The sequence below is a fragment of the Erinaceus europaeus genome, chromosome 8 (genome assembly GCF_950295315.1).
Source record: "Erinaceus europaeus chromosome 8, mEriEur2.1, whole genome shotgun sequence".
Classification (NCBI taxonomy): Eukaryota; Metazoa; Chordata; class Mammalia; order Eulipotyphla; family Erinaceidae; genus Erinaceus; species Erinaceus europaeus.
The window spans coordinates 73728308-73749039 of NC_080169.1; the positions used below are offsets into that span (position 1 = coordinate 73728308).

Sequence of the window (20732 nt, forward strand, 5' to 3'; positions counted from 1 at the left end):
AGTCCAATTATACATTTGATTGTGAGCTTAGTGACTATCTCCCACATTGGGTGGCTTCTAGAAGACTCAGGCAGCTGGGCCTGAGTCTTTCATCACTGAACATTGCGCCTAGCTCAGGGGCAGTCAGACAAGAGGGTCCCTGTAGATCACCCATTGAAATGAATTCATTCTCCCACAAATGTTCCAGAAGGCAGGCTCATCTGGGAAGAAAGCTTTCACTTAAAAGAAACACACCCACCTCTAAATTTGATGAAAACCCAAAGACTTTGTTATACAAACATATAAATTATTTTATTTACAAAGCCATGTTACAAAAAGAAAGAAAAGGAGAGAAAAGAAAGAAAAGAAAAATACAATCGCTCACTGGAGAATGTCTCCAGACCTGGTGCTGAACCATGGCAGTATCAATAGATACATGTTTGTTCTTTCCTTTTTTAAAACTGTAAGCCATAGAATTTACTATTTACACCTACTTTAGACTTTAATTTTGCTTACAATATCACAGGCATGGAATGAACTCTGTCTGATAGTACTAATACATAAAGGTGCTGGGACAAAGGAGGAAAATACTTAGTGTTACAAAATGTAGATTGTAGAAAAGAAACCCACTCCACAAATGTGGCCTTTGTTTAGAATGTCTGGACATGCTCTCTTCAAAACTTTTTTTTATGGAAAAGGTTCTAAAATTGGGATTAGGAAAGGACAAATGAGCAGGTGCAAATTCTTGTCTGTGCAACAATAGTCATTTAATAGACCCCATGACTGACCATCTACGTAAAACCCACAGTTTCGTTAAAGTGCCATGGGCTGACAGCATAACAAAATATAAGGTGTAAATAGAAAATTTCTGGTTTCTTTTTTCTTCAAAACATGAGTTCACTGAGAATCAGCAATAATAGAATATGCTGTATAAACTATTCTCTACAAAGATTGATCAGCGTTATTTACAATTGGTACATTGATACAAAAGAAGGCATACAAGTTATCCAAGTCGCTTTTTTTTCTTTCTTTTTTTTTTCTTTTTTTTTTTCTTTTTTATGGCTGACAGGTCTATGCATTGCATTATGCTTAACAACCAGAGCTTTCGAGCCTAGATGGCTGGCGACAGGTCATGAGATCTTCAGGCAAATGGGGGGTGTTTGCAGTCAAGGGGCCAGGGGGTGGGTGTGAGGGAACTGAGGGGGTTGTGCAGAGCAGCAGTACCCAAAAGTTGTCATCCTAATAATGATTTATAGGTTGGTCCAGTTGAACTTCATTAAAACAAACCCAAAAGAAAACCTTTTATTTGCATTCCACTTTTCAAGCTGTGAGTTTTTTAATATATGATTAGAAAGTAAACCTGTGGTGGACTGTGAAGAAAGGAACATTGTGGGTTTTCCCTTTTGCCCAGTTTTCCAGAAATGTCTTCACCTTGGCCAGAACTAGTCTTTCATGAAATAAGCAGCATTCAGTGGGGAGCCTCGTTATTCCAGCTTGCAATTCAAGATGTAGAAAGCGAAAACGGTTAAACCTATTGAATTGCTACTTTAGTCCCTGTCGAGACATTATTTCTCAGAAGCAGCCACTTAATCTCTCAACTTTTGTTTTCCCTCTTTGAGTTTAAGAGTTTATAAATCAGAGGGTTCGTTTGTTGCTGAGATTTTTTTGTTTTCACTCCTGCAAGTTTTAGAACTCAGAATAAATTATTTAAAAAAACCCAACAGACTTCTAAACCTAAACAAGACAAAAAACTGTGCAAAAATAACAAAGATATGTACATACTTTTCAGTCTGAAGAAATGTACAATAAAAACATAATTCAAAGGACATTTTAAAAATATAAACATTGCTTAAACTTTCCTAAGTTTCATTTACTTTCTGAAACTATTCTGGTCAGTTAGCTCTGTAATATAGTAAAACATAAATTATTACAAAATTAACACTATAAAAATTTACTTTAAGAATATTTTCTAAACTTTTTTTTCCAAAGGATCTAACCTTGTCTATAATTTCTTAAAACATTTATAAGTCTTAAAATCTGTCTTAACCTTTTCTTTTTACCAAAAGAAAAGTAACAATCTTCCCTTCAATTTGCAGTCTTTTTCCAAAGACGTAAATAAACCAGCAGATAAGTGCACTTTTAACACTGTAGAAATAAAAATGAAATCATCTGAACTAATGTCTTGGTATCTAATATCAACTCCTGATTCTTAAAAAAAAAGCTTCATTTTTATATTATATTATTATTATTTTTAGTAATCTTATAAGAAACACTGTCAGTGCAATTTCATTAATGCAAATCACTCCATTTGCCTCCATCTTTGCAAAATTCAGTCATGTGGTGAAACTTAACAGTAGTCTGATCTTTGGGTTGGGGGTAATGGGAAAGAAAAGGAAAGCTTGGGGTGTGTGTGTGGTGGTGGTAGAGTTTGAGCCCAGCTGAAAAACTCTGATTTAGGGCAAAAACTCTTAAGATTCTCTGCCATTATATCATGTGAAAAGTCGCATGACTAGTAGCCCAGAAATGCTGATTTTATATTGTGAATTTCTTTCCAGATTGTGATCCCCTGGAGTTTATGGCATTGTTGATTCTTTCAAATCTCCAGTGTGAACCTTTTTCTAGCTGCAGGATTCCAGCTTTACTTTTCTAGGTTCTCTGCTAAGTGGTGGCTGGTTCTGACTATGTCTTCCTGGGGCAGTTGTATCTGATGTGGAGTCTTCTTGAGAAGTTACAATCTCATCTACAGATGTGCTGGGCACAGAAGTACCTTGTGTGGAAGTTCCCCCCTGGAGATCTAACCTCCCCCTGCTTATTAACCAAGGGCAAGTGAGAACTAGTGAAACTTTGGATGCCATTCCCCTCCCTAGTTTCCATGGAACTCTTGGGGCTTTTGCCCCTGGGATTCCTCTCTCTCTGTGCCCAATTTTGGGCCCTAGCAGGGATTTTACAGTATGAATTCTTAAGAAACTCAGCTAACCAGTCATCTAGTTTCTATCATCTTTTGGGGGTTATTGTCTTTATCTCTCCTGCTGTTTACTGTTACTTCCTAGGCCCACAGCCACTGGACAGAAATATTGGGTAAACTGCATCATTAAATGCCACTGCTCTCAATTTGCCCATGCTGCCTGACTCTGGTCAAGGTGGTGGGTGTCTAGGACACAACCTGCCCTACAACTCTCTGTAGCTCCTCCTAAATAGGGTATCCAAATTCAGAGGTGGGGTTTGGGGAGCCAGCTCCCTCTGGTGGCCAGCGGGCAGCTGGTGAAGTGGCAGGTGGGAGGGAATGGAATGGACGGGTGAGAAGGGACAAGGTAAGGAGCACAGCAAGTGCTCTAGTTCAAGAGTTTCAGACGATGCCAGCCAGGAGCAGACACTGTCAAGCCTGCTCTCAAGGCTGGAGCACAACGATGGTGCGGTAGCAGCATCAGAAGCCAGAGGGACGACCCCACACTTGGAAGAATGGATACACATGGCAAGTGAAAGACAACACAAACTAAACACTGCTATTGTTTTCCATACGTCTCAAATTCACCTTCTTTTGTTTTTTTATCTAAAAACTAGAAATTGATCAATTAAAAAAAGAAGAAAGGCCAGAGCCACAGGCCGGGCACCGGAAACAGATACTCTCCCACTGCCCACTCCCATAACCCCTCTTCCCAGGGTGTGATCAGTTGGCTTGGAAGTGGTTTCATAGTCTTGCTATGGAAGAGTTCTTATCCTGCCCGTTCTGTTTGTTGTCTTCTAGGAAAGAAAAGAAAAAACCAATTTCAAAGTTGTACCTTTGAAATCATTCACAAGAATTCAATAATGTTGCCTTAGTGTTTTCATTTCTCCACCTGTGTTAGTGTGTATTGCTGTAGCAATGTTAATAAAAACCCCTCTATTTATTTATTTTATTATTTATTAATGAGAAGAAGAAAACCAGAGCATCACTGGCACATTTGATGCTAGCGATCAAACCTGGGGCCTTATGCTTAAGAGTCTAATGCTTTATCCATTATGCCACCTCATTTTAGCATTAAAAAAATTTTTTTATTATTAGAGAGATAGAAAGTGAAAGAGAAGGGAGGGAGGCAGGAGGGAGAGCAACCCAAATACTGCTCAGCTTCGGCATAAGGTGGTAATAGGGGTTGAATCTGGTGCCTCTGGGGGCCTCTTGTAAGCAAGTTGTGCTCTAATAGGCACTATAAAATTATCTTCCTCACCAGTGTTATAGCACTTAAAAAATATTGAGTGGCTAGGTGGTAGTGCACTTGGTTAAGTGAACACATTATAGTGCACAAGGACCCAGGTTCAAGCCCCTGGTCCCTACCTGCAGGGGAAAAGCTTCATGAGTAGTGAAGCAGGGCTGCAAGTGTCTATGTTTCTTTCTTTCTCAATCTTACCCTCCCCTCTCAATTTTTCTGTCTCTATCCAATAATAAATAAAGGTTAAAATTATTAAAAAATATTGAAGGGGGCTGGGTGGTGGTGTACTTGGTTGAGTGCACATGTTGCAATGAGCAAGGACTTGGGTTGGAGATATACCGGTTATATATAAAAAGATGAAAGAAGGGACCGAGTAGTACCTGGTTGAGTGCATATGTTGCAATGAGCAAGGACCCAGGTTCGAGCCCCCAGCCCCTACATGCAGGGGGAAACTTTGCAAGTGGTGAAGCAGTATTGCAGGTATCTGCTTCTCTACTTCTCTATCAACCCCTTCCCTCTCAATTTCTGTCTGTCTCTATCCAATAAATAAAAATTAACAAAAAAAATTGAAGGTTTGTGGCAATGCTGAATTGAATAGATCTCTTAGTACCATTTTCTCCTCAATCCAGCTGGTGGTTAACATTGTTGAAAGCAACAAAGTATTTAGAGAGAGAGAGAGAGAGAGAGATAGACTGATGAGCCCCAAAGTACCATTCCAGCACATTTGGTGCCAAGAATGAACATATCCAGCTCTTAAACTCTACCCACTGAATTACCACTCTGGTCACAGACCCTAGCTGTAGAGGAAAATGCATAGACAAATCCTATAGAAATTCATGGGGGGGGGGTGTCCTTCCAAAGAGATGATTGAAATAATTGACCATTTACTTTCCCTTTGTTCTCTCATTTTTAATTATTATCTTTATTTATTGTATAGAAACAGCCAGAAATCAAGAGGGTAGGGAGAAACAGAAAAGTCAAGAGACACCTGCAACACTGCCTCACCACTTGCAAAGCTTTCTCCCTGCAGGTAGGGGCCGGGGGCTCGAACCTGTGTCCTTGGGCATTGTAACACATGTGCTCAATCAGGTGCACCACCACCCAGTCTCTTCTTTCATCTTTTCATATCTAACTAGTAGATGGCCTGGTGAATTATGTAGGGAGGAAATAAGGTTTGAAATTAAGCATAGAGTCTTTGCAGATAGAGTTTTAGGTGCAAGTCACTTAACCTTATACCCTAGGCATCCTCATCTAGAAAAGAAGTATAATAATTTTGTCCCACAGGGCTTTGGAAAAGGTTTAAATGTATGTGAAGGCTTTAGTAAAATACATGAAGGGAGGAAGTGGGGGAGGAGGGAAGGAGAGGGGGGGGGGGGGAGAGAAGAGGCACCTGTAGCACTGTTCCACAGTTTATAAGCTTCTCCCTGATGTTGGGGACTGAGAACTTGAATGTGGATCCTCAGGGATGGTACGGTATCTGCTCTAGCACCATAGCAGTCAGTGTGAGTATCAGATTTGTTAAGGCTGGTATTAGTGTTCTGGAGCTAGTCATCAAGGAACACAGTGAAAGTGTTGTATACAGGTACATTCATCAACTTGTGTATGAGGCCTGCTTCAAACAGAGGCCAACCTTCTGATCACCTACATCCTCTCACCTCCTCTAGCACAAAAAACTGGTCACAGGTGCTCTGGCACCAGAAAAGCTATAGAGGGGCTGAGAAATAGCCCACCCAGTGGATCGAGAACTATGGTATTACTTTCTGTGCCTCTTCTCTCTACCTATTTGAAATAAACAGAATGAAACTGTTGACTAGGTAGTGATAGAATCTATACACATGACATGGGCCTTGCTTTCTTTTTCTGTGACACACACACACACACACACACACACACACACACACACACAGACACAATGATTCAAAATGGGACATTCTCCTAGATCTGGGGATAAAAAAACTGTTTCCCTATAGCATTCATTCAAACTCTTTCTCCCAGATTTGTGGGGAAAGCTGTAAGACCATAATGCATACAGATACTCTAATTTGGTATCTAAAATCTCTAGCATCAGGAAGTCAGGCTGTAGTGCAGTGGGTTAAGTGCAGGTGGCGCAAAGTGCAAGGATCAGTGTAAGGATCCCGGTTCGAGCCCTGGCTCCCCACCTGCAGGGGAGTCGCTTCACAGGCGGTGAAGCAGGTCTGCAGGTGTCTCTCTTTCTCTCCCCCTCTCTGTCTTCCTTTCTCCATTTCTCTCTGTCCTACCCAACAACGATGACAACAATAATAACTACAACAATAAAACAAAAAAAGGGAATAAATGTATTTTTTTCCCCAGTCATATACATCAGAACCCCATTTCAGTGAAGAAAATGATTTACTTAAACATTGACTACTCTCATACTTCAACGTTAAAAAAGATTCCTAAGTCTACCCTGAATAAGTCCACCATAAGACTGCATCCTGATGGTCTCTACAGCTCACCAGAGGCCTGTGAGAAAGCACTGAGTGGCCCAGAAGGTGGAGGAGCTGACTATTAGACTTACATGCATGAGGTTCTGATTTCATTCCCCAGCACTGGATATGCCAGAGTGAGGCTCTGATACTTTCTCTTTCATGTTAATAAAATAAGCAAACATCTTGAAAAAGAAGGAAAGAAAGAAATAAAAGTGAAAGCACCAACTGAGATCGACCACGGCAAGGTCCTTTAATCAACATTATTTCATTCAATTTTCACAATAATCTTGAGAGATAGGAGTTCAAAGTGAAAATGGCAATCTGCCTAATACTATTCAGCTGGCAACAACAGCAGCAATAATAATAATAATGGCTAGTACAGGTATGTTTGTCATGTGCCAATTATCAATATTTTCTCAAGGCTTTATGCAAATAAATTAACTTAATCCTCAAGAAAAAAAAAACCTCTGGGTTGGCAAAAAATTGTCCAGCCCCTACCACATTGAAGGAAGCTTTCATGCTGAGGTCTTCATTCCACTCTCTCTGCCTCTACTTTCTCTGTCTCTATCTGGAAAAAAAAAAGTGAGGTAGGGCTTATTGCAATCTGCACTGTGTAAGCAAGGGCACTGAGACACAGAGAAATTAAGTAACTTGCCCAGGGACACACAGCTAACTAATAGCTGGAAGGCCTAGTTTTGGAAGCCAGGTAACCATGCTCTTAAGTGGAGATGAGATTTGAACCAGGGTCTGGCCCCAATGCCACATTCCTCCTGCCCTGCTGATAAGCCTATATACCCCCCCCCCCCAATCAAAAACAAACAAACAAAACCTTACCGGTCGGCTGTGTCCTGGACTGGATATGCTTGAAGGACTGGATTGTGACAAAGCTAGGCTGCTATTTTTCCCAACCTGAAAGACACCAGGGAAACCCTTGTCAGATACACATACCAACTTGGGAAAGACCATGATATCACATAATACATGGGTGAAGGAGGGTGCAATAACATGCTTATTCTGCTCAAGCTGATAAGGCAACTGTGTTTCCATCTTGAATGGCAGAGAGACTGAGAGTATTTCAGAGGGTGCCTTGATGATGCTCCTCTCATACCCAAGAGAGTGTAGAACTTTTACCCCTGCTCTGATGCACATATTTGAGGGTGAGGATGAAGACATTCGACCAGAGGCTCAGGGAAACATCTAACTGGACAGAGATCCAATTTTTTTCTGCCTGTGACACAGAATTAGTTTCCTCCACCTCTGACTTCAATTCTAGACCCATCCAGTCCTCAAACCAGCCAGGGCTAAAATCTTGGGTCTTTTCTGGATCAATTTTCTTGTCCAGACAATACAGCAGTGTTGACTTGCTTCAGAAAAATAGCTGGGCTTCCTCTTCAAGTGGTAGCCTAAACTGGGTCCAGGGACTGCAGTGGTACTGGGAACTCTGTGGCTGTCTGAGCTTGACCAATGGTAGGCTGTGTCCTCCTGCCTTTAGCCTCTGAACCAGGGAGGTAGCAATGTAATTATGCAAGAGTTTTCATGTTTTAGCCTAAGAATGCCCAGGTTCAATCCCTGATATCACCATAAGCAGTGCTATGGGAGGGAGGGGGGAGGGAGAGAGAGAGAGAGAGAGAGAGAGAGAGAGAGAGAGAGAACACAAAAACTTGTCCTCTTCATGAACTTAACTTTGCATAGATATTTGCCTTATCCTCACTGTCTTGCTTTTGCTCAATTTAAAAATTTAATGCCCCATACATGTATCAGTCAGAATTAAACAAAATCCCAATTTGTCTCCAGAGCACATATTTACCTTGAATTTCCCAACCTCGGGTCATGCCTTTCCTCTTTTGGTCTCCTGACAGAAACAATAGAGATTCCAAAGGCCTTGCCCTCATACTTGGAAATCATGACCTTAGACAAGGCCTTTCCCTAATTGCTTGATGATAAGCAATCAACGACCTGCCCTAGAGAAACAATGCTGGCCTGAACCACAGCAGCCACTAAAAGCATTTGCTTTTTCATTTCCCTCTTGATGAGCCTTCACTGATGAAAGCTTGTCTGCCTATGTCACTGGTTTTGGCTAATTTAGAGTTCATTAAGCATTTTATATAGTTCTGCTAAACAAAACAACACACACACACACACACACTCTGTCTTTGCTCAACACAGAATTCCTCTGTTCAGGCAGATACAGAGGCAAAGAACATAAACACAAACTCTATAGAGTTGACTCACCTGGGCTGAAATCCTAGCCCTGTTAATGACTTGCTGTGCGTGGTTTTGGACATTGCATAACTTTTTTGTGCCTTGGGTCATACATCTATAAAATGGTTCTAATAGGGAGTCGGGTGGTAACACAGTGGGTTAAGTGCAGGTGGTGCAAAGCACAAGGACCAGCGGAAGGATCCCAGTTTGAGACCCTGGCTCCCTACCTGCAGGGGAGTCGCTTCACAAGTAGTGAAGCAGGTCTGCAGGTGTCTATCTTTCTCTCCCTCTCTCTGTCTTCCCCATCTCTCTCCATTTCTCTCTGTCCTAACAATGACGATAGCAGTAACAACAACAATAACTACAACAAGGGCAACAAAAGGGAATACATAAATAAAATATTTAAAAAAATAAAATGGTTTAAATAACAGGGAATGATTAGATGAGTTAATACATATGAAGTGCTTAGAACAAGGACCCAACCCATGGGGATAGCTGCTAAAACTTGATCTTAAGTGCCCAGTCCCCTGTGTGGTCTGTGGATAAGCCACAGGCCTGTCAGAGATGAGACTGTCAGACTCTGCCCTAGACTGCTGATGCAGAAGCGGCCTTTTAACAAGACCCCTAGGTGATCCAGGGGTATGTTCATACTCAAGGAAGCCTGAGTTGGTGCCCCATCCTGAGACCTGGGGGTGGGACTGCTGACTAGTTTAGTCTTAGGGTAGGTCCCTGTGTCAGCTGATCCCCTTTTCCACATCGCGGCACATCTGCAGATATGCAGGAGTGCCCATATCTATTTTTATTTAATTTTATTTTAAATTTTAACTTATTTTAAATTTATCTTACTTGATGGACAGAGTTAAATTGATAGTAGAGGGGGGAGATAGATAGACAACTACAGACCTGCTTTATTGCTCTTGAAGTGTCCCTTCTGCAGGTTGGGAGCAGAGGCTTGAACCTGGGTCCTTGTACATGGTAGTGTATATGCTTGACCAGGTGCATCACCACACAGCCCCATCCCCTTGTCTCTTGTGAGTGGACTCCTGTCTTCCCCTCTCTCACCTTGCCTCAGTTGGCAGCTTATCTGACCCCCATGAGATCCAAATTACTATTGCTCATGTGATGCCTTGTGATTTGTGAATCTCTGCCAGCCCATGTTCTCTTTGTGAGATTCTCACAAATCTTATGTAAAGATGATACAAAAACTTAAGCCATCTCATCTCTTCAAGTTCTCATCCCTAGACAGGACTATACTTGGGGTTAGGCTTATTTAATCCTGGGTTTGTACACTTGGGGCCATTGCTACCATCTGTGTAAGTTGCTCTGGTGGTTATGAGGCCATTTAGAGACTAGCCCTGTGGGCTTTCAGGCCTTTCCACTGGGCTGGGCTCAAGAACTACAGCTGCCTCTCCCCACCTCTGCTCTCTATTCCATTCCTAGGACACCTGAGTCAGGTGGGGTATAGGACTTTTCTAAGTAGCTTCCCAAGTCTGAGGAAAAAGGCCAGACTTGGTGGGAACAGAGCTCAAGGGAAAGAAACACTTATTCTTGAACCATGACACAATTCCCCAGCTCTCTCCACAACACACTATTCATATGATGGCAGCGGAGACCCCTGTATGGTTTTACTTCAGGAAGAAAAGAGTTATTATGCAGGAGGAGGCAGGGTTGAGGCAGCCTGGGGAAGTGAGAGTAGACATTCCAGAGCCAGGACTCACCAGCTAAGACCATCTCGCCCAAGGTGGGGCCACAGGTCATCTAACCTGCCTACGCTTCAGTCTCTTCCAAGGGGATTCCAACAGCTCACATAAAACACCTTCACCACATGACTAATAAAAATCTCCCTCAGAACCTCAGGATACAAAAATCTAAGTGGGGTTGTAAGGGGGAAAGCATAATTGATAATATGCATAATGGTTTATTTAGGCTCTCTTGCCTGAAGTTCTGAGGTCCCAGGTTCAATCCCCTGCAGCACCATAAACAAGAGCTGAGCAGTCCTCTGGTATAAAAACAAAACAAAAAACAAAAACAAAACCAAACAAACAAAAAACCCAAAATCAAAGTGGAGCAGGGAATCTCCAGGCTTTGCTTCAGTGTCCTCTCTGGGAAAGTGGTGATAAACAATTGTACCATAAATACTGCTTGTTGTGAAGGTTCAGTGAGCTAATACATGTGAGATGCTCAGTTAGCACAGTGCCTAGCCTCCTCAGGACAAGAGTTGTATAAAGTTATCTGTTAAAGGAGCTGCTCTCAGAACAGGAGTCAGCTGCCTATGGGGAAAATCCTAGAGGCAGTCATGTATTCATGACCCGTGTAAGTCACCTGGCTATACAGAGTGCTGCCCAGGCCTCTTCCCTCTGCCCACTAGAACCTGTGGAGGCCCCTGGAAAGATGAGTCCCTTACCTGCCGAGAGGAGGTGCTGTTAACGGGCTCGGGCACTGGTGCGAGAAGGCTGGGCGGGTTCTTTTTGTGAACGCTATTCATACCAGGCATTTTAGTGATTTTAGAGGCTTTGCTACTAGAACTTGAGTTCTTACGCTTTTTTCCTTCTGATTTGTCAAAAGAGAGGGGCAGAGCGGACACGGCATTGTTTGACGCCAGAGAGAGGTCCCCTGCAAGAGAGGGCACAGAGAGGGGACAGGAATCACTGCCGCCCACCGAGCCCACATGTCTCACTAAGTCCGCAGGGCCACCACCTGGCAGCAAGGTCCGTCCTGAGGGCTCCAGTTTGGCACTGAGAGGGTTCACCCCATTATTTGAGTTGTGCACAGACATACTGTTATAGGGAGGGGCCGCCTGATAGGAGTTCAAGGATGAACTGGCATTCAAAACGCAGTTCTTTTTGTGGGGCCCTGACAATGGAGACGAAAGGGATGTCGGCAAGGATAATGAGGAGGAAGAGGAGGAAGAGGAAGAGGAGGAGGAAGTCGAAGACTGCGGCTTCCTCTTTTTGTTACTTGGAGACTCGTCGCTACGGGTAGACAGGTCTTTGACTTTTGAGGATTTGCTGGTTTTGGTTTTGGATGGCTTGTGGGATGGGGAAGGGATGACAGCTGGTATCGGGGACACGGCTGATGGGGCCTTGAAGGTAGAATCCATGATGCTGAGGGTTGCAGTCACATGAGGGAAAGCTGTGGTGTGTGACATGAGGGCGCTCGGGTCCGGCGATGCCACAAAAGCTGCGTTTGAGAGCATGGCTGATGTCATTATGTAAGAAGAGGTAAGCCTTGAGCTGATGGGAGCTGAAGGAAGATACACAGCACTGGGGTTGCTGAAAGGCTGTAAAACGGATGCCGGAACGGGGGTGGTGATGTGGGCTGCTGGCGAGGGCATGGGGCTATCTGCCGCAGGTGGGATCTTCCTAAACATGAGAGAAGAGTGAGAGAAATTGTGAGAAACCAGGTCAGCACGACTCTGGAGACTTGATTAAGTGTGAGCATCGGGGGGCTACAGAGAAAACCCCCCAGGGTAGAACCAGACTATGGAAAATGAAGACTTGAAGAATGACAAAGTTGGAATCATGGCCCAGCCTTATGGTTCCCCCAACATTGCAACATTCAGCAAACTGTTTGTGATTACTTTCAGGTTTCCAGATCCTTTTCTCTATGTGTGGAATCTTGACTGCTTTGAGTTTGTAAATGAAAGGCAAAGGTCATTTAGGATATACATTGGCCCAACACTAATCCCTTCTTTTGTTTGCCTTACTGAAACGAGAAATAGGAGGACAGGAGGTAGCCTAGGAGGTGGCACAGTGGATAAAGCATTAGACTCTGAAGCATGAAGTCTAGAATTCAATCCCTGGCAGCACATGTATCAGAGTGATGTCTGGTTCTCTCTCTCCTCCTATCTTTCTCATTAAAAAATCAATAAAGTCTTAAAAAAAGAAAGAAAGAAAGAAGACAAGGACTTTGCTACTTGCACTCATGGGCCAGGGCACCTTCAGCCTCTGCTCAGGACCTTCTAGCCACTCCCACTTCCCTGGCCACTGACTGCTACAGGCTGTAAGTGTGTGGAAATACCTCTCACATCCCAGGCCAGGTTAGCTGCCTGCAGCCCAGGTGAATGTATGGCAGAAGTGGGTTGGGACTTAGGAAACAATGCAGGCATCAAGTTGCTCAGGACTCAGGACCAAGGTTCTTCCCTTCCTCCTATCTACCTTGCCCTACTTCAGCTGTCACTCAAAGGAACTATAACTGGGGTGTGGCTGCCTTTGCACAGGCCTATCTGTCCTTGTGTTAGCAAAGGGTGAGAGTGTTGGGACTCTCATTCAACCACAGAATGGGGATCAGGGATTTTTAGTTTACTTAGAAAGTAAAAACTGGATTTGATAAGAGCCAGGTGGTGGCACACCTGGTAAAGTGTACATGTTACAATGTTACAAGGATCCAGGCTCAGGGAGAAAGCTTCACAAATGCTGAAGCAGTGTTACAGGTGTCTCTCTCCTTCTTTAGCTTCCCCTTCATTTCTATTTCTCTGTCTCTATCCAGAGAGACAGAGAGAAAGAGAGAGAGAAATAGAGAGACAGAGACACACACACACACACAGAGAGAGAGAGAGAGAGAGAAAGAGAGAGAGAGAGAGGACATAAAACAAAACAGGATTTGGGTACAGAAGAACACAGGGATGAGGGAGTCCTTCCCAGAGGTTGGAAGAGGCCTAGGAATGAACTCCCTGCTTCCTGCTCTAAGGCATCCTCTGGGGCCTCCCTACAAGCTCTCTCTTCTTCAACTTATGCTGGAAACTATGTCCATTTCCAAACTGTGACCTGGATGATGTTTGTGCTACTTTGTTTTCTCAAGGGGGCAGGAGGTGGGGGTGGAGGTTTGAGGCCACCACATGTTCCTGATTTTTGTTTTAGCTAATAGTTCTGACCAGAGGAGCCAGGTGATTATTTTCATATTGACTCCTTCCTACTCCTAACACCAGTCCTTTCCCTGTTTCCTGTGGGAATTGTTTTCACTGTAGCTGAAGCTCCTTGTCTGTTAGGATCAAGCTCCCTTTGAATGCAGGCCTGGAACCTGTGCCCCAGAGGTTTGGAGCAAGTGTGAGATGGGGCCCTTCTCCCCTTTGAAGGCCACCCTCCATACCCATAAGCTGTGACATCTTAAGTACCAGAGAATTCAGGAGAGGGGACCTGGTAAGAAAGAAATGGCTATCATAGTGCTACTTTCTCTGAAAATTCTTTCTTTTCTTTCTTCCTTCCTTTCTTTCTTTCTTTCTTTCTTTCTTTCTTTCTTTCTTTCTTTCTTGTAGTTGGTGCAGCCTGTGACTTTCATCTTTAGGGTAGAATTCAGAGGATTCACTGACTATAGAAGCAGAGTTTCCTTGAAACTATCAGGCCAAGGAGGAGACCAACTATAAAATAAAAATACTTCCAGTTGTGTTCCTGCTGCTGTTTTGGCATAACCATGCATAGCGTTTGAAAATCCTACTTTCTCTCAATCCTGAAGAATGTAACTGATTTTTATAGGTACCAAGCATGTGCCTGGTTAGTACTTGTTGCAATGAATGAATGGATGAATGAATGGATGGATGGATGGGTGGGTCAGTGGGTAAGCACATGAAGTCTCAGCAGCGATATAACCATATTGTTGGGGATGACACGTGCTGGGCCTGGACTCCCATCTAATCAGAATGGGGAGGTCTAGACACATCCTTTGAACTGCCTGGCATTACTCAACCCTTTCCTGACAGCACTAGGGAACATCTCTGAGAACGTGGTACCAGCCTGATGTCTCTTCCACCTTGCTATGGTACTGCAGACAGCCCACTCAATCTTACCTAAAGCTTCTTACTGGCTAAAGTATGGACAGAAATACATGGGGCAGAGGCTTGGCAGTTACTTAAAATGATTTATAAATACCAGATTCCAGTCAGTTACCTTAACTGAGATCTACTTAGCACGTCCCAATGTGTATTTTTCTCATTAACTAGTGTAAATTCATGCTTTAACTCATGTTGACAAGTGGAGCTGGAAGCCTCAGTCATATCCTGGCTGGGGCAGGATTGGGACTGGTGCTGTTTCTCAGAAACCTTTCTCCACTTTCCCACTAAGTTCAGTGGCCAGCAAAGGCAGGAGGGGAGAGAAGGCTGAAAGACACAGGGCAAGGGGCGTGTGGTAGCTTAATGTCCCCAGGAGCCCCTTCCTCCCATGTGAATAGCTTGCGTCTTTCTCTGTGCCCACAGGCAGTGGATCCCAGCTTTGGGGGGGCTAGGCCCTGGTTGAAGCTTTGCACACTGACTGAGGGAAGTCCCGCACAACAGCCCATGAATACAAATGAATTACTGACAGTGCCCATACTCCCCTGCCAGCCGGCATGGAGATCCAGATGCTGACCTGGCTGAAAGAGAATACTGTGTTGGCGTCTCCTGATGCAGAGTTAAATGCTTGTTAAAGAAAAAAGAGTCTTGGCCGTTCCTTTTCTTCCTAATGTCTTCCATGCACCCATCGGCTGCCATCCCTCCAGGTTCGGGCCCGTCGGGGCCTGAGGTTTGGGCAGTGAGGCTGAGAGGGCAGCGGGGTGCTACGCTCTCCAGAGTTGACACCCAGGCAGCCCCAATGTTGCTCAGTGACAGCAGATTGGTTAGGCAAGTCCTGAAAAGGGGGGAGGGACCTGATGCCCTGTGACTCGGGTTTCTGTGCCTGAGGAGGAAAGGAATATGGAGCTTGAGCGGACAGGACACCAGGTAGCGAAATACAGATCAACACATTCCTTCCATGTGACTTGGCTCTCACACTCTCACAACACCGGAGCGTCAAGAGCTGTGGAGAATGCCAGGGCTGGCTGCCATCTTAGAGGGATAAAGGCAGAAGGATGGGTAACTGTACAGCTAAAAATACGGTCACCCCACCAGCACACAGCTCCAATTTGTTGTAGTTTACAAAGACTCAGGTGGCTATCAAGGGGGGATTTTTCACAAGTTGGACAGTCACTTAAATGAGAAGAAACAATAAGCTTCTCTTGCGTCTCTTTCTTCCATTAACAGTGTCCTAAGTCCGCTGTGAGAGCTCCCTGTCGTGGGGCTGACTTTCCCTACATGTGCGATCTGATCTGGAAGCTCTTTGTTGCATAATGATGAAATAGGGAGATGCCGTTGCTGCCTGGGAGTGAGGAGGACAATGGGGAGAAGGGCATGGCTTGAATTCTGTTTCTATATTCATCCTCAGTGCCTTCCTACTTCTCATAAATGCCTTTCCTGGGCTTCACTGGGCAAGATGAGTCTTTCAGTGTTGGCCTTCTGAAACCACCTGGCCCTATACTTTAGTGATCAGAATCAGGATCCCTTATAAATTCTCCATTGAAAGTGCGTATATGTGTGTGCGTGTATGTGTATGCCCAGTGGGTTGACCTTAAGTTAGCAAATGGTTTTAAGTAGGTCTGTGATTCCTGCACAAGAGTATTTTTCAGTAAGTCAGTTTTTTTCCTTTTTTTAAATTTCTTATTAAAATGTAAAAACACTGGAAGGCATTGTGTTGGAGAATAAAGGGACATCAGAGAAATGGAACATAGCTAGGGGTTAAGGGAGAAAGAAGTGTAAGTACAACTGAGGAGAGAGTTCAAAGGAGCAAGAATGGCCAAAGACAAGCTTAACTAATTCCACAACATTGCTCAGACTATGTCTTGTTGGTTGTTGATAGTACTTTTTTCCACAGGACATTAAACAGAATATAGTCCATAGCCATTGTTAAAGCCTTAGTATTAATACTATAGCATTGACATTACAAACAGAAGCATATACTTAACATCCTAGATATTCTTAGTTATAACAAAAAGGCCCTTTACCATTGTTAAAAAATAAGATTTTATCTCATACTCTTTCCATTTAATTTTAAAGATTAACAACACAAAAATGAACTCTAGAGAAGACAAGGCACACTTAACAATTCCTGTGTGTTTCTAAAGAACTGTAGGCAAGTTGCTAAGAAGGCTTCACATTTAAAAATTAATCAAAACCCTCATTTTGTTCTATGGAAGTAGACTACTGGCATTCATTTAGAAAGCTGGGGTTAAGATAGTTGTGGGCATCTCTGGGCTGATATTGCACACGTACACACACACACACACACACACACACACACACACACACACACACACACACACACTCGCTCCACTTACTTCCACATCTGTGAATTCAAGTGTTTTTCTACCATGGAGTTTAATGCGAATCGAAAACGATCCCATCTTCTATCAAACACATAGTACCCGCGTCCCATGAGGCGGCTTCCGAATGAGCAAAACTGTGAGGAAAAACACATTTTAATTTTGATTACAGGTTAATAAGCTAATGTAAACCATACAGAGAAAAATAACATTTGCATAAATACACACAGGGGTACAATCTGACTCAAAAATAAAGCAGCAAATAGCTCTGGAGCCAAAAATATTTCTGTAGTGCTTCAGTATGAACTCAGGCTTTTCTGCAGAACCTCACATGATGACTCAACAATAGTGCCATTCAAGTTTCAGTGGCACCAAAGGCTGCCTTCTCTCCACCTGGGTTTGAGCCAGCATTTGGGGTAAAAAAAGAAAACCAATGTTAACTGGCAGGTAGGGTGATGGCTCAGCCCTACCTGCTTCTCCTACCATCCAACTCCCCAAAGCAAACAGTGACTCCTTGCTTCTCATCACAGTGGTGCAAGTTGCCTTTTCACTTGTTCTGGGTTTTCTCTCCACTGGTCACACCTTTCCTTTCCCATCATCATTAGAGCCTCTTCAAGTCCATGTAGGTTAAACATTGATTTGCCTGCCCTGACCTCATCTCCATTCTTAATAGTATATGCATCCTTCCTGGGACACATTGCCATCTCTGTGCTTACACATACGCTGTTCTCTCTGCTCCCACCTCCTTTTTGTTCTCTGTCATTCTCAATCTACTCCTATTCTTAGTGGCCAAATCAAGACTCTCATTTTTCTTTTATTATTATTATTTAATGATCTTTACTTATTTGATAAACAACCAGAAATTGAGAGCTGGGGGAGATAGAGAGGGAAGGAGACAGAGACGTGTAGTGCTACTTCATCACTCCTGCAGCTTTCCCCTGTGCAGGTGGGGACTAGGGGCTTGAACCTGGGTTCTTGTGCACTGTAATATGTGCGCTTAACCAGATTCGCCACTGCCTGGCCCCATGACTCTCATTTTCAATTGGCCCTTCTCTGGCTAACCTTGAATACCCACAGCATATCTAATGTATACTTCAGTCCATTTCACCTTGGAATCGCTGCCTGGCTGCCACATGTCAAACAAAAGACCTCTGAGACTCACCCAATGCTCTCCTTTCTCAGCACAAGGACAGTAGGGGTTTGGGTGAAATAATTGGAAGGCCCACACAATGCTTAAAGCCAACCATCACATTTGAAGCACATTTGCTGGGATAAGGACAATGAGATGTCTGGTAAATATTGTTCAATTAGGATGTCAGGATAAACAGAAAGCCAGGAGACAAAACTACAAGAAGTGGTCCTGAAGAAGGTGACATGTGGTGAGTCTAGAGCGAGCTCAGACAAGTGTGCAAATAACTCTATAACTCACACACAGCCTTTCCCTCATTCTCCAGGCCTCCCAGCAGCTCCCTGGCCTCCATCCCAGACACAGCACTGGATTGGCACTCACTCTGTAGACCCTCCTGTCTTTGGAACTGTTCTCAGGAGGAAAGGCAAGACCTTCCCTTTGTTTTGTTTCTCTTGTATTCTTTGGGTTTTGCCTTAAAATCTTGCCACCCATCAAACCTAGTCATTCGGGTAAAAGAACTCTTTTCTGCACCTTCACATGCAGTGCTTATTGACCAAGCAAGTCAACAGACAAAGGGAATTCTGCAGCATAAAAGTTGCTCCCCAGCAGCACTGGGAGCTGTTCCAGGCTTGACATCCTTTCTTTCTCTGGCCCAGTTGCTCAACACACTTTGAACATTACAAAAAAAAAAAAAAAAAAAAGATTAATATATCAACCGACCATGAGAGAAAGGGCAGAGCAAAGAAACAAACTGGTGGCCATTCCATTTAAATCAGCAAAAATATGAAGGACACACGAATCTCCCATGTCCAGAGTTGAGTTAATCCACTGTAGCCTGGCAGCTTCTTATTTGGACAAATGCTTACATGTGTTTCAGAGTCTGGTCTTTGGTAGTATCTTGTCTCTCTTGCAGAAAACTAGAGGAAGCAGGAGGCACATTCATCTTTGTTACTCATGCCTCTAATTCAGTATAGACACACAGATAGACACCCCTACTCTTGATTGCATATCATGCCCTGAACAGAGCTGCAGATCCTCACTGAGTGAGCCACTCTGATAATTGCCAATCTCATTAACTATCACCCTATTCCCACTTCTTTTCTTTGCCAACAGAATCACACTGTTGTGATATGTGCCATAGAACCGTGAGCAGAGAAGGCAAGTCTCCCCAGAACCCTGGGAAGAATCATTGATAGTTCCCATTCCTCTTTTTCTGACACTTATTGGTCTAGGGGAGCATGCATAATCTTTTTCTGGTAGAGATAAAAGGATTTTCTTCTCTAAAAAATGACAATGAGGTTGTCTTAGAAGACAACCCCCATTTTGTTTGTCTCTTCCCCACCACCCACCCTGAACATGCAGAATGTAACTGAGTAAGAAAATGATACTACAGATGAACTGAGATCAGGCATAGAAGCTGAGAAGGGTTGCAATGGGTACTCTTTTTTTGAATTAAAAAAGTTTTTTTATTATCTTTATTTATTTATTGGATAGAGACAACCAGAAATCAAGAGGTAAGAGAGGAACAGAGAGGGTGAGAGACAGAGAGACACCTGCGGCACTGCTTTACCACTTGTGAAGCTTTCCCACTGCAAGTGGGGACCAGGGGCTCAAACCTGGGTCCTTGTGCAGTGCGCTCAACCAGGTGTGTCACTACTTGGCCCTTTGAAATTAATTTTTATTTTATTTTAAAAATGTTATTATTTTATTGCCATCAGGGTTATTGTTTGGGCTTGGTGCCAGCACTATGAATCCACCACTCCTAGTGGACAGTTTTTTCCTTTCCTTTCCTTTCCTTTCCTTTCCTTTCCTTTCCTTTCCTTTCCTTTCCTTTCCTTTCCTTTCCTTTCCTTTCCTTTCCTCTCCTCTCCTCTCCTCTCCTCTCCTCTCCTCTCCTCTCCTCTCCTCTCCTCTCCTCTCCTCTCCTCTCCTCTCCTCTCCCCTCCCCTCCCCTCCCCTCCCCTCCCCTCCTCTCCTCCTCTCCTTTTCTCTTCCTTCCTTCCTTTCTTTCTCTCTTTCTTTTTTTAGATAGGGTAGAGAAAAATTGAGAGAGGTTGGGAAGTTAGAAAGAGAGACCTGTTTCAACACTTGTGAAGCAGACTCCCTGCATGCAGGGAGCGGAGTTTCAAATCCAGGTCTCTGAGCTTGGTAATATGTGTGCTAAACTGGATATTCCACTGCCTGGCCCTCACTTGAAATTATTAATTTTGGTTTTATTGCCACTAGGGTTATTGCTGAGCTTGGTGCCTGCATGATGAATCCACTGCTTCTGGCTACCATTTTTTCTTTCTTTTCTTTTTTTTTTTCTTTTGATAGGACAGAAAGAAACTGAGAGGGGAGGGGAAATTCAGAAAGGGAGAGAGAGAGAGATACCCACAGCCCTGCTTCACTGCTTGTGAATCTTCTCTCCTACTGGTGGGGAGTGGAGGTTTGAACCTAGCCCTGGCACATAGTAACGTGTATGTTCAACTAGATGCACCACCACCCAACCCTCAGTATTCCTTTTGCTCTATGATGTCACAGAGATGTTAGATCAAGCTAGGAACCACCTACCTCTAGACTTCTTGTTATGAGAGGCAATGAAATGACCACAGTGCCTATTATGAGTTGAGTGTTTTATCGCTGGCAGTCAAAGCCATTCCGAATTATTCCTGACTATTTCTGTAGTAGAAAAGAGCCAGA

The 20732-nt window shown here is 43.6% G+C and overlaps 1 protein-coding gene across 7 annotated transcripts in view; it reads right to left on the minus strand.

The window, feature by feature from the left end:
- Positions 1-265: 265 nt before the first annotated feature.
- Positions 266-20732, minus strand: part of ATXN7L1 (ataxin 7 like 1) — a 350136-nt gene continuing 329669 nt past the window's right edge. For 6 of the 7 annotated variants that reach the window (XM_060196381.1, XM_007526971.3, XM_060196385.1 and 3 more), the window contains 5 exons: positions 16937-17058; positions 15157-15462; positions 11223-12180; positions 7451-7525; positions 266-3720 (listed from right to left, as the gene is read on the minus strand). In XM_060196381.1, the coding sequence (XP_060052364.1) occupies positions 3679-3720; positions 7451-7525; positions 11223-12180; positions 15157-15462; positions 16937-17058 (1503 nt within the window). In that variant the 3' untranslated portion in view covers positions 266-3678. The remainder of the gene's footprint in view (positions 3721-7450; positions 7526-11222; positions 12181-15156; positions 15463-16936; positions 17059-20732) is intronic. The other variant, XM_060196382.1, reaches the window with a different exon arrangement.